The sequence below is a fragment of the Ciconia boyciana genome, chromosome 3, assembly GCF_034638445.1.
Source record: "Ciconia boyciana chromosome 3, ASM3463844v1, whole genome shotgun sequence".
In the NCBI taxonomy this organism is placed as follows: domain Eukaryota; kingdom Metazoa; phylum Chordata; class Aves; order Ciconiiformes; family Ciconiidae; genus Ciconia; species Ciconia boyciana.
The window spans coordinates 79452361-79465881 of NC_132936.1; the positions used below are offsets into that span (position 1 = coordinate 79452361).

Sequence of the window (13521 nt, forward strand, 5' to 3'; positions counted from 1 at the left end):
ATGTCTCCAATCTGAAATAATCTTACGAGCGTAAACAGTTGGAAAAGAGAACAGCAAATTGCTTTTCACAATTGTCAATATTTAACCAGTCTATGCCATTCTCTAAAAGACAAGTCATTTATTAGCTGTCAAAACTCCCATGGATGGCAATGACAGTCAACCACATATTTAAATATGACCCATCAGCTCTCTTCTTGTGCTACAGTTTACAGAACTGAAGGATTAAATTCCTGCTCCTAAGGTCAATTCCTGCTTCTAAGGTCACAAAAAGACCCAACAGAGGTATGAAGGAAAGGTTTGTCCCTTTCCTTTAGAAGCAAGTTCTTCCCTTGTTCACCTGCAATGCAGAATATGAGAGCTGTGAGGAAAAAAGAAACCTTCAAAATTTTTCACAGAACTAGATATGATTTTTAAATTAAAAACAATACAGTGCTGTTCTCTTCATATCATTCACTTGATATGACTATTCTTATTTTTCCACGTAAAAACCAAGGACCAAATTTGCAATGAAAATAATGCACACCAGGCATTGTCCATGACCTTGCCAAATGCAATGAATTTCTTAATAGAACTCCCAAACAAAGGTACAGATGACATAAGATACATGATCCAATACATCCTTCTAGTTTATCACTATTTGAATAGGATAACTGACAAAGGGTGAAAAGACATTCATAAGAAAGGAGATGATACTTTTAGGGTAATAAAGAAGAAATCCTACTGTGAAAATGTTCCCAGCAAACAGAATGAGACAGCATCAAAATGTATTTGAGAATGGAAGAGACAAATTCTACTCCCTTTTGCTCCCCACCTCAGATTTGCAGCTAAATTATACAGAATTAAAAAGATACCTGTTTCTCAGTTCCCTATATTATCATATGCAGCAGGTATCTTAAACCCTCCATAAATGCTGGCGGTTTACTCTCCCTTTTCATTGAAAAAATAAAATACAAGCTAATATCATGTTTGAGATTCCAGCGGTTTGCCTGTACTCTTTGCAAATTTCTCTAGTAACGCTCAAGGTTCACTATGCTCTGGGAAGGAATGCAAAATGCCACATAATGAAGAGGATAACTATCAGGGAAGATGCACCGAGAGAAAGCATCACCGCCTGACAAGGCAGAGTGCACGTAACAAATGGCCCGATCAAATGCACGCACATACCTAATCTGTTGGAAGGGTTTCTTTTGAAGAGGGCTCGCAGCAGGCTCTGGGCTTCTATGCTCAAGAACTGCGGCATTCCCAGCTTGGCTCTGAAAGAACACAACACTTGAAAAGAAAATAGATTTTTCAAAACTTTTCTCCATCACACTGTGGTTTAAAAAGTGGAATTGTAGTAGTCAGGATGGGCAGACACATGAATTGGTTGACCAAAGGCTACCAAGCTTAATGCAATACAGAGTCGGGACCTGATCTTGTTCTGTTGAAGTTAAAGAAGGTTTTACCAATGGCTTTGTTAGAGGTAGAGTAGATCTAATGAATCTCATAACAACTTTTGCAACCTAACTAACTGGGTCATTTTCATACAGAATTTTTTTCACTTTTTTAGCTTGCTAGAATAAATTTGGGAATCAAGAGGAATTTAAACAAACAAACAAAACTTCATGAAACTAATTATACTAAACCATATATTGATTAAAGAGAATAAAACCTTTCCCTTGGCTATTCACTGCTACAGAGAAAAAAATTTAATATTGAGCAAAGATAAGCTTCAAATACTCATGTCTGCACTTGACATTAAATGAATAGGAAATTTGCAAAGGAAAAGATTTGAAACTTGGCAACAACAAAACATAAGCTGTTCTGCAGAAATCTGACTGTTCCTACTTTAGTGTGGATAATGACATTCTTTATTACAGAAAGTAATTACAGAAAGTAAGATACATTTCTTTTGTAAGGCCCCCTCAGTAATTCACTTCCTACTATTTATTTTGAAGGCAATTTTAGAGCCACATGCAGGCACCAGCTGTGCATGCCTTACCAAATTCATGCCTTACATAGCTTTGAAAAATGCATTATGCACATTATTATTCTCTACCCTTCATATACTTAGGACCTACAGGCTGCCCATAGGGTACAGTTAACTCATAGTTAGAGGAACGAAAGCAGTTTCGGTACTCACTTGAGAATGAGTGCCATTGTCTCCTTTCTGTCTTTTCCCTGGAAGGGTAATGATCCTGTCAGCATCTCAAACTGTGGAGTAACAACCAAATGATAACTCAAATGAGCATTGAGATAGTCTGCATAGCCGATAGACACCCCACCCACCTTCTATTTCCAACACAACTGAAAACTTGAGGAAAAAAAATGGTCCAACAAACTCTACTTCAGGAAAAAATGACACAGCAAGCCTGGATTATGCAGAACATGAAGGACCAACATGACTGTTTTGTTCAAGAGTCTTGTTACAAACTGTTTACACTGATACTTGGGGTCAAGTTTTGGTATGTTTGGGAAGAAGTATCATATATGCTGTTTCCTCCAGGACCCATTTGATGGCCAGTGCTGGAGATGAGGTATTTGGCTGGAGGGACCCTTAGTCTGAATGGGTATGGCTGTTCTTCGGTGTTTGGCATGGACTGTGGTGCAAGGAGAAGGGGTTCAACATGCCTTTCCCATCTTTTTAGCTTGAGTTGAACCACCTTTTCGATTGTATATTTGCACCACTTAGAGATGCCACTGCTATACTTCACAGGACAAACATGCACAAACCCCACATTCTCAAGGCATTTGAGTGTGCTCTTTTCCTCCTGCTTTGGTTCCCTTGGCTGTATTCAGTGATGAATTTTGCAAGTGTCACATTTAACTGAACCCAAATCTCAAAGCAAAACTCAGCAATCATCATCAATTATTTGCCTGACTCACACATGAAAACATCAATCAGTTATAGTTCCTTTGAAACAGATTAGTGCTTTCAGTAAATTTGACAGGAATTTCACATTTGTAAAAAAAAAAAACCAAACCATCAGCCAAAGAAGCTCGCCTAATATGGATTCAATACCAGGTCTTTCACGCAGCTCTCACTGCAGTGTTTCACGGAGGTATGAGTGGCAGCTGGTTCCTCTGACTAAGGCATGATGAAGGTTATGCATCACCAAACACAAAGACACCAAGAACATAATTCAGCCCGGGCACAAAGGAGGACAACGTCCACTGAGGGTAAGGAGAACTGTTACTTGCTTATGTCTGTGACTCAGGCTTTGGGTCTCTTCTACTATAATAACTACCTACTAATTAATATTCATTGCTATAATTAAATACCTGTTAAGGCAGGACAGACTCTGCAACCCTTATGTAGTTTTTGTACCTTATCACACTAGCAGCTTCACTGCTCTTAGGAAACACATTTGTGCAAAAAAGGATCCTTTCATTACCAAAACCTGTGTCAGACTGCCCCACAGCCTGACCCTTCCCTTTTCCCAGATTAAATATAGCTATACAATAAGAAAAATATAAGAAAACATAAGAAAACTGTAACTATGAAACTGTTATGCTAGTTTTGGGAGGAGGGCAGAGGAGAGGTTTAGAAGCCAGATAACTAATTGACTAAAATTAATTGAAGGATTAATCTGCATTAGTAACAAATTACCTCTAGGCAATAAAACACATAGTAGAAACAAGAAAAAAACACTTTTAAAAAGGGTCTATGGCTGACATATAAACGAGATTTGGAAAACATAAATGTGTTAACTCCTGCTTGGTCTAGGAGAGTCAAGGGAAGAGCTGCCTGGTAGCGCTGGAGGAAAGGAGCTTGCCTTCTAGAGAGAAACATGATGGGGGAGAATTTTTAAAACTGCCTAAATGACACTGGACGTCAAGTACCATTTTCAAAGTAATTCTGACCTGTTAGAGCCTTAGTCCTCATGAAAGTGTTCAGATATACTGGGGATGAAGGGCAGAGAACATTGCTTCCCAGGGCAGCAGCAGAAGTGGCACATACTGTACCAAACCCTCCTCACGATTTTGAAAGAGTTTACATTCAGGGTAAGCACCTAATGTTCACTTACACTTGCTCATGTTACTTTGTGGTTGTAATAAATCTAATTTAACAGTGCTAGCCATGACTGCTACAGCTCCTTTATTTTGGCAGAAATGGGCTTGACACTGCTGATGCAGATGATACAGACATAAGCAACTGCTTGGTGAGTGACTAGGTGGGAAGAAGACGACTGTAGCTCCCAGCCACCATGATATCACAGAAAGATCTGCAAATGCACCGTGGGTGCAAGGGGACAAGAAACCTGAAGTCAAGAAATTCAGATGCAGTGTCCAAGAGGGGAGGAAGGAAAGAAAAAAGAAATTTAAGTTGCAGGAGGGAGCAGGGGAAATGACTGTCCTGGAGGCTGCAGGGAATATTTACTGCACTGCACTAATGGCTAGTGCTTTGTTACCACATGTCTCCAATTACGCAGGTCTAATGTTATGATTAATTCAGATTCATAAGAAATGCACTTAACATCAATATTTAAAGTGAAAGGTAGCTACAATTTAACAATGAGTTAAATGTACCAGAGCTTTTTACTTCAATGAACTCAAGTAAGCAGCAGCTGGAAGAAAGCACTGGTTTCTCAATTGCAGTCCTGATTACATCTGTTGAAGGTTAAAAATGAAATAACAAGACTGAAAAAAAAAAAAAAAGAAACAGTTCATCTCATTAGTTAAAGCTACTGCTTTACCGCACAACAACCTGTTTTCCTGCTTATTTTTTCAAAAAATCAAGAATCTTGCTAAACCTAAACATGCAAACAGAAGTGAGCACTTGCTGCTAACATCCTTCCACGTAAATACAGGGTTGTATGGGTCACAGCAGGTTGACAAGGAGCTGAGCCTAGGCGTGAAGAAACTCTGTAGTATTTTTGGCTATTAAAGCAGACCCTATAGTTTTCCCAGGAGACTCAGTTTTCACTCTCCCCACTTCCCATCTGTATAAACCATCTGTTTGCTCCTTGCCTCCCAATGATTTGCTTCTTGGGTATTCTGGAGGGTCACTTTCTGTTAGCCAGTACTTCAGAAGGCTTTGCCTCCCTTCAGCCTCCTTTCTGTACCAATATTCAGCAAGAAAGGCAAATATGCCCTGTTTGAGTTCAGCTGCCTATTAAGAGAACCACAAAATTAAAGCTTGATGGGAAGGGGCTTCTGGAGTCACCTAATGCAGCCCCTGCTTAGGTCTTGATGTACTCTGCAGTGCTCCCTTTCTCTAGTTTTCAGGGCAATTGCCAATTTCAGTAGGCAAAACACCAGCACTGGAGACCCCAAAAGATACATATGTGGGAAGACCTTGGGAAAAGAGGGACACATTTCCTGAGGGAATGGATTCAAGAAGCGACCGTGGTAGGTCGTTGAGGAAGATAATGAATGAGAAAAAATCCACAGCCTAGGGTAATTGCCAGATGAATCTTCCTAGCAGATGGAAGGAGAGCAGATTGTGCAAATTACTTCAGCTCAAGTCTGCTAAAGTATTGTGAGCCTAGGATAAAATTCAGGGTTACAAAGAAACTTGATACCACTCAGTTAGGGAGAGCAGAGAGAGACACTCTTGTCAGGACAGCCGGGTTCCCCTCTCAACACTTCCAGTCATTTTCCAGGTAGCTGGGAGCCGGTCAGCCACTCAGTTTTACCATTTGTAAAATGCATTATTGTTTTTTCATTATTAGCCAGGTATGAAGCATAATGAGTTAGTGTTTGCAAAGGGTTTGAATACGTTCATATAGCAGCTAGCATAAACATTCAAAACACTGTTCATGAAGACCATCCCTTCACTGGGAATAAAACAAATGTTATGATGAGATTTTGTAAAAAAAGATCGTATTGCTTTGATGTCTCGTACTGATTTTTCCAATGCCACTGTACAGTTACTACAAAATTACTGCAGAGCTGACTACTTTGTCTGGATACCAAAAGGATATTTTCTTTTCTTGTGAAGACTTCACTAGTTACACATTCACTACATTGATGACAAATATAAACACATTTCTTTTTATTTGGGACTGCCTACTGAGTCGTCACACCCCTTCTTTCCCTAATTATATTCCCCTCTCTGCTCACATGACTCTCAAAGGTGTGCAGTGTTTTTTTCCTGAACTGAAACAGATACAACTTCCATGAGGTCTATGGCCTTGTAAATCAGCTGGTACAATGAACTACAAAACCACTGCTTTGAGAGGTCTTCCAAGAGATTTGTGCATGTTATATCGTGCGGATCAGTTTATCTGGGCTTCAGAGATGGCAGTGTGGGCATCTAGGCTCTTGCAAGGCAGCTGAAAAGGTGTTAGTCAGATACACGACTTTTTAACCTTTTAAGTCAGTCGCTTGTTAATGTAGATCTCTTGATGCAAAGCTTTTGTAGAATATGTCCTATCCAAAATCTCCAATGCAATGAGTAAGATGCAGGAAGGCAGAAAACAAAATCTGTCCGGTACTGATAAACCACATAAATTCACCAGCACAAACTTTTAATTGGGTCCCAGCAGTCATCATCATCACATACTAACTGAGAGGCAGGTACTGTCCTCTGGAATGCTTGGAAAGGCTGAATTTCAAGATTTGTATAACTGTACCTGTTGACAGGTACCATAAGCTACCATAAAACAATTCAAACAAACTGAACAGCACACAAACAGAGCGGATAATGGTTTTGGTTTCGTGGCCTGTGTCAAAGACTTAGCGGGTGGTAAATGAAGTTCTACTGTTGTTGATAGTAAAACTTCTACTGTGTAATAATTAATAACATAATTAATAATTAACATAATTAATAATTAATTAGTAAGACAAGACCAGAATTTAGTCTTCTTCAGATAAGTTTGTTTTGATATTAATAATCACAACATGCCACATTTAATGTTGCCTTCAGGGATCATTCAGTTTGATTCTAGCCTGTGCCCTGGTCAATGCAGGTTGGCAAGGAGCTGTAGCACAACCTGACTCTTCAAACTGTAGCATTAATCCCTCTTCACAGAATGAAACAGACAAGAGGATGTTTGGTTGCTCTTCTGGCTAGGTTACAGGCCACTGTATCACTATCTGCTTCATATGTTCTCTCTATTGGTCAAAATTTTAGGTATGAAAATTACACTATCACATTCACTTCCTTTCAGCCTGTGGATATGCCACCAACTGGTATATTTTCTTTGTATATTTGCATCATACTGCAAATTACTTAGAGAGAAATGCTAATAAATCATTTGGATGCTGTTTCATTCTCTTCAGTTTTTCAGACTGGCAGAAGAACAGCTTCCCTAAGAGAACACACAAGTGACAGACCAAGGAAAACAAGAAGAGATGAGCAGAGAGAAAGACAGCACCAGAAAATCCTCCTGCACTTTTAGTGTATGGAAATACCCTTTTTCTGCCTCAACCTGTTAATCGTTAAAAAGGAAAAAAGATTGAACTGATTAAAGCTATTTTTCTCCAAGATGTCTGGTAGCACTCAAAGGCTTAAAGCATTAGTTTACATTTAAAATTATTTTACTCTCTTTAACTCCTCTTCTTTTATATGGATTCTTATCTTTTCTAATTCTAATACATTGAATCCCTGGGGGAGGGGATGAAAAGAGAGATGGAGGGGAAAAAAAATGACAGCCTAGCAAAAAACAGGCGGGAAGGAGCCAAGTTCATTAGCAGGTGAAAGAAAAGCAATCTATGCACCAAATACACCATCATGTCTTTTTAACTGGAGACAGACAGTGAGAAGGCATAGCTATCCTCCAAAACTAAACATATAATAAAAAAAATTTAAAGGGTTGGGATATATTTATTATATGAGACATAACCTATTGATTTTCCTGCATAAACATATGTGGTTCAGAAGTGCTGAGCATCCACAAATGGATTTGTGGCCATAAAGATAAGGATGTTCCACTCAAATTCAGGTTATAAATTACATTATTTACTTAGATTAACTGCTGTCAACCAGCTAGTTCAGTGCTGTAGGCCCTCCCCACACCAAATTTTCACTAGTTTTCACATTGCTTCCTATCCTTACTTCCTTTGGTGACACCAGTTGTCTGCTTAGGGTAAAAAACATTTAAACACACTCTATAGTTTGTGGGCTGTAGTGTAATATATAGCTACTTAAAATAGCTTCCACACCACAGGAAATGGAGCTGTATTAGAAGAGCAGGTTGCTATGTTAATTTATGCTTCTGCCCTGGTTCTGCAGGCGAGCCATGATAACCACAGTGAGGTGCAACGTGAGCCACGGCTGCAGCACTGTGCTGCGTTGCGCTGCCTGTTAGTGGCCGTGCACTGAGCGCTTGGGTAGACCTGCCGCCTGCACACTTCAGGAGAGAGCAGCATCACCTTTGTTATCTGAACATATCCCTATGAGAGTAATAAGTGCTCGAGGGACAGCACTGTGCTTGATAAAACGACGCTAGGAATAACTGCTTCAAAAAACCTACAGCGTTCACATAACTTTTAAAAAATCACAGCGTCACAAAACAACTTCTTCTTGATCTTCCTTTCAACCTCCTCAGCAGCAATGGCACCACAGATTGAAGAGGCTGGACGGGTGCAGGAGGGAGCAGGTTAGCGCCCGAAGACCTAATTTTAGATGGCTGGCGTGTGGAGGGTTCAATACCTCTCTGAAAAACCTTCCTGACACTGCATCCCAGTGCCAAATACTGCAGCACTCAGAAGGATGTTACTGCGTCCTTCTCATAAGCCAAGCAGATCCACTGTAATTATTAGATAGCGCTCTCAGCGCTCTTCTTGGAAAGTGTTTTCCAGGGCCTCACTTCTTAAGCAGTGAGGAGCTTTCTTCTACTTTCCAGGCTAACTATATTTCACAATGAGTTTATTCTTATCTGCTCTTGGGGAAGCATTACTCTTTAGCTGAAATAGCTCTTTTCTCTCTGTGGTGTTTTTCCCTGTGATGTATTCATATATGGTATAGGTCCTATACCATCTTTGGACCATTATTGGACTAATAAGCATCTTCAATTAATGAATTTCCCCCGCAACACTGTATCAAATACTTTATTATAATGCAGGCACATGAGATCCAGTTCATTTACTTTGTTTAGAAAAAGATGGCTATCTCATCAAGTAAAATATCAGATTAATCTAGCGTGACTGATTTTTGGTAAATTCATGTTGTGTTTTCACTAACTTTCCATTGATTTCCATGTATAAAAAATGAATTAGCACAGTTTCAAATATTGATTCTGTTTAAACTACCTCCAGAATAGCTTGCAGGACTCTTAAAAGTTAAGAAACGGTGAGGAAAAATTGCTACTTTTGTATAGTGTTGAGGATCGGGACTTCTTGCCCTCTGTGCCAGATATTCCTTGGTCACAAATTACCACTGCTGAGCATTTACAATTAGAATTTCCCCTTCAATAGCTGATCCAATGCAAAGACATGTAAGAAAAAGATGAATTGCTAACTATTCCTCTGTGCCAATTGTTAGATTTGTGCCAATTGTTAGATTTGTGTCTGTTTCTGGTGATTTTCTCCCTGTAAAGATAAGTAATTTTAAAACTGTTTCACATATGTCAGTTTAAAACCAGCTTCAGCATACACTCAGGACAAAGCAAACATCCCAAACTAGTCATAATCAAGACACAGCAAAATGGTACAGAAGAAGAAAGGAGGATGACATGGTTCCCATATGTATTTGTTTTCTTTTCCCACCAGGAGAAAAGAGAGGTTCTTGAGTGACAGTCTCCCACCAGCTAATAAGACTGACCTGAAATCCACTGCCAGATAGTCCAAAACTACCTAATTCTCATTAGTGGAACAAAGGTCAGCGATATTGATGTGAAGGAGATAGATGGATGGTAAAAGAACCACTGAGGTCCTGTGAAACCATTCAGAGTGCCCTCTAAAATATGTCGTTTTTAATCTACATTTTGCAGAAAGAAAGAGTAAACTTCTGAGTTTCTCTAAGAGGATATCCCTAACCTCTAAAAATTGCTGCCTTGGGAATTGTTTCCTAACAGGAACCATGTTAGCAGCTAGGCAGATGTTTCTTCTGAAACGCTTGAGCTGTTCTGAGCTTGCCCTGCCCTGTTTCTGTGGAACAGAAATATTCATGGTTCACAGTAACCGAGACAGCAAAGGACTGTGAGAAGGAAGAGAGAGAATCTGGAGCCAAATGCTGCCTCATATACTGCCAGGAGCAGCTGGTTCCCTACCGCTGATGCAATGAAAACAATCAAGCAATCATTACACATCTACTTTCCTATCCATCCTTAATTGCTGAAAGCGGTATTTTTTATCTGAGGGGTCTGATCACTCCTATAGCCACCCCTCCAACAAACACACACAACTTTTCCATTACCATGAGTACACCGAAAGACCACCAGTCGGCACTCTGCGTGTGTCCCCGGCGGTTGACCACCTCTGGGGCCATATACTCTATTGTCCCACAGAACGAATATGCTCTCTTGTCATGGTCGATGGCTTCTTTACTCAGACCAAAATCTAAATAAATTGAAACAAAAAAGACTTGTCAGATCTTATTTACATTTTTGATCACTGAAACTGTTCAAACAAAACACACCCACCAGCCAATGAAGCACCCTTCTGTCTGCATGCAGAAAGGCTACAGGCATGCATGCGCTGAAGCCCTGCCTACATGGAGTGTCTGGCTGGCATTTGTTAATATATCCTGAAAGTAGGTGTATCATTTTCGCTGTTCAGACTGAGGTTCTGGCCCAAAGCAGAAGAGAGAGTTTAAATAGACAGAAATACATAGTTCAGGTTTGGTCAAGACAATGCTGGTAAGGATTCTTGCTCAGATAACCAAAGCATTAGGAATAATAATGCCAGATGGACAACAGTGAAAAGGATGGCCAGACAGCACCTCCAGGGTGGCAAAGGGATGTCTTTCCGGGTGTCCTCTGCACAGTGATAATTCAGAGAATTTAATCTGGAGTAAGCAGTCATACTGGAAGCACTCTTCCATCCATGGTGGTAGGCAGCCAAGCCTGCATGCTTCACATCAGTCAGGAGTACAATTTTACCAAGAAAACTCTATGTTCTCCATCTGCTGTGCAGCATGGGTGCTTGGTGAATTGCCAGAGAAGAGAGCCCCAACACTCAAACTCTTCTGGCTTCTGAGTTTTTGTAAGCAAACTCTTTCCACGCAAAGATCAAGATGCATGGAACATACTGCAGAAAAAAAAACAGCTTGTAGACATTAAGTTTTCCATTCCTCACATACCTGTTATCTTAATGTGGCCCTCTTCATCAAGAAGAATGCTGTAAAGCAAAAAGGAAACATTCATTCATTAGGCAGGCACTTAGTGCTATTAACAAACATGAATAAAACATGTTTAAGCCAGGTAAGGAGATATGCAAGACTCAAATACATGTATAAACAATCCCCCAGTGGATTATATGCCTCCAGAAAGAAAAACGATCCTCAAAGGTCTGTCTAATCTCATGTCTGAAGCACACATGGCCTGCGGCAGTTGCATGGGGAGCCTCCTCCTTACCCCATAGCGTGCTCAGGGTGGGCATGCAAACTGAGCTCAGAAAGAACAGGGTGTTCAAAGCCAACAACTGCAGAATATCTGCTTCCAGCAGGAGAAGGAACTACACGTTTTCTGCTCTTCTCATAATAATAAAGGCAAGCACACAAATAATCAGGGCTTGGACTCACTGGACCTAAAATTAACTCCAAAGGTAGATATGTTCATGCTGAAGTAATAGAAGTGATCGTAGAGCATAATGACTAGTCACAGCCTAACTGCATAGATCTCAGCCCCTGCTAATTTATTCTGTCCAGAAGCATAAATGAAAATTCAGCCTGGAAGCCAAGTTCAAGTGTTCTCATGTTTGCCACCTGCCAACATATTTTATTCTCACAAAGGCACTCCAACATTACTGTGAGAAAAATGACCGTAGTTCACAAAAAGCATTGATAGTTTTTATGGCAACAAAAAGGAACACTGAAACTGAAAAATAATTATTTTTGGTAACTTTTCTGCCTATAAATACTGACACAGTAATGAGGGTGGTGTTTCTTCAGTTTTAGCTAGATTTAGTATATTTCTCTTTTCAAAATGATCTAGCAAGGTGTCAGCTATTTTTATATTCCCCTTCTCTTAGACAGTCACTTTAATCCAATTATTCAGGAAGAAAATAAGAGCAGTGAAACAACCACATTGGGCTATACTTTTGTGAAAGGTTGTCTCTGTACTGAAACGTAATAGAAAAGAGATGATCTTCTGTCATTCGTTTGTATGTTTACAACAGACTGTTATTGTGTAATTCATCAAACAAAGGCCAGCAGCTGAGTCACTACTATGTGTTCAATAATTAAAGCTTTTTCTGCTCAATAAAAGCATCTTTACCTCTATTCCTTCTCCCCAGATTTCTTGAAGAGGCATAATTTTTAAGAACTAGCCTCTAACAGGCATGTTAAAATGTATTTTTGTGACTGCAATCCCTAAACGAGAGGTTTGTGCTTCAGAAGAGAACAGAATAAAACACCTGCCAGTGTAGAAGTGAGTGTGAACCTATGAATGCCACAGCCCTGGCTCTGGAAAAACGGCAAGGGGGAGTGCAGCTCACAGAAATCACCCAAAATTTTGCCCCACACCCAGGAAGCCCCTGTGAATAACCATGCAATTCAAAGGTTGTGGGATTTTCCCCAGAAACATCGATTTTATATTTCATAGATTCCCTATTGAAAATCTATGCTGCGTTTCTATGTATACAATATATGTTTTTCATACCTTTGCCCTCATTAGAGGGTTCATACCTCATCCTCATTAAAGGGACGGAGGCAATACCAACGCAGCTATCAGACTGACAATACTGTCTTAGGTTAAGTAAGTGAGCCAGAAGCGTACAACAGACTTTCTCACACCGAATGGTTGCATGAGCAGCGAAATGAACGGATCCTGGTTTCCTATGGATGTGCATCATATATCCCCTAAAACTTGATCTACAGTTCCCTCCTCTGTCTCGTGTTCCCTAATCACCCTCACACAGTGCCCTCAGCTGCCTGCAGCTTCCCCCATGGCCCCTGGCAGCACCCTTTGGACAGCTGGGTGTTTCCACATTTGCCATCTGCCAACACATATAACGCTACGGTTATGAACTGGAAATTACAGTTGATGTAAAAAGAAAATAATATGCTATCAGTAAGAAAAAAAGATAACTGTTGCACTGAATTAGCTTAGAGTGACATTAAGAAGCAAAGAACAATGTACCTGCTTCTAAACATCTGAATCACAACAAATACTTGTCCTTTGACTGTAGAAGCAACCTGACTACCTGATCGTACTTTCTGTCTTCTCTTTTTATCTTTATTGCTTTACAGTTCCTTTTTATCCCACACTGTCCGTAGTAGAAATTCTATTGTGACAATCAAAAGTACTTTAACTATGGTTTGCAGGATCAGCTAATCTGAAATAAGCTAGTATCATTTTGTGGAAGGGAAAAAAGAACAAGAAGTTGTTAATGTGATTCAGGATTGAGAAAAATCTTTCCTCTAAATCACTGTTTTGAAATGATAAAAAACACAAGAAGTAGACTACTTTTAAATGCTAAAGTAGGCTATAATCC

The 13521-nt window shown here is 39.9% G+C and overlaps 1 protein-coding gene across 1 annotated transcript in view; it reads right to left on the bottom strand.

Annotated features, from left to right (window-relative positions):
- The window catches only part of RPS6KA2 (ribosomal protein S6 kinase A2), a 183784-nt gene that overhangs the window by 57021 nt on the left and 113242 nt on the right, over positions 1-13521 (bottom strand). The window contains exons 7-10 of the mRNA XM_072856239.1: positions 11168-11205; positions 10283-10425; positions 2123-2193; positions 1165-1253 (exon numbers count right to left, since the gene is read on the bottom strand). Coding sequence (XP_072712340.1) covers positions 1165-1253; positions 2123-2193; positions 10283-10425; positions 11168-11205 — 341 coding nt within the window. The remainder of the gene's footprint in view (positions 1-1164; positions 1254-2122; positions 2194-10282; positions 10426-11167; positions 11206-13521) is intronic.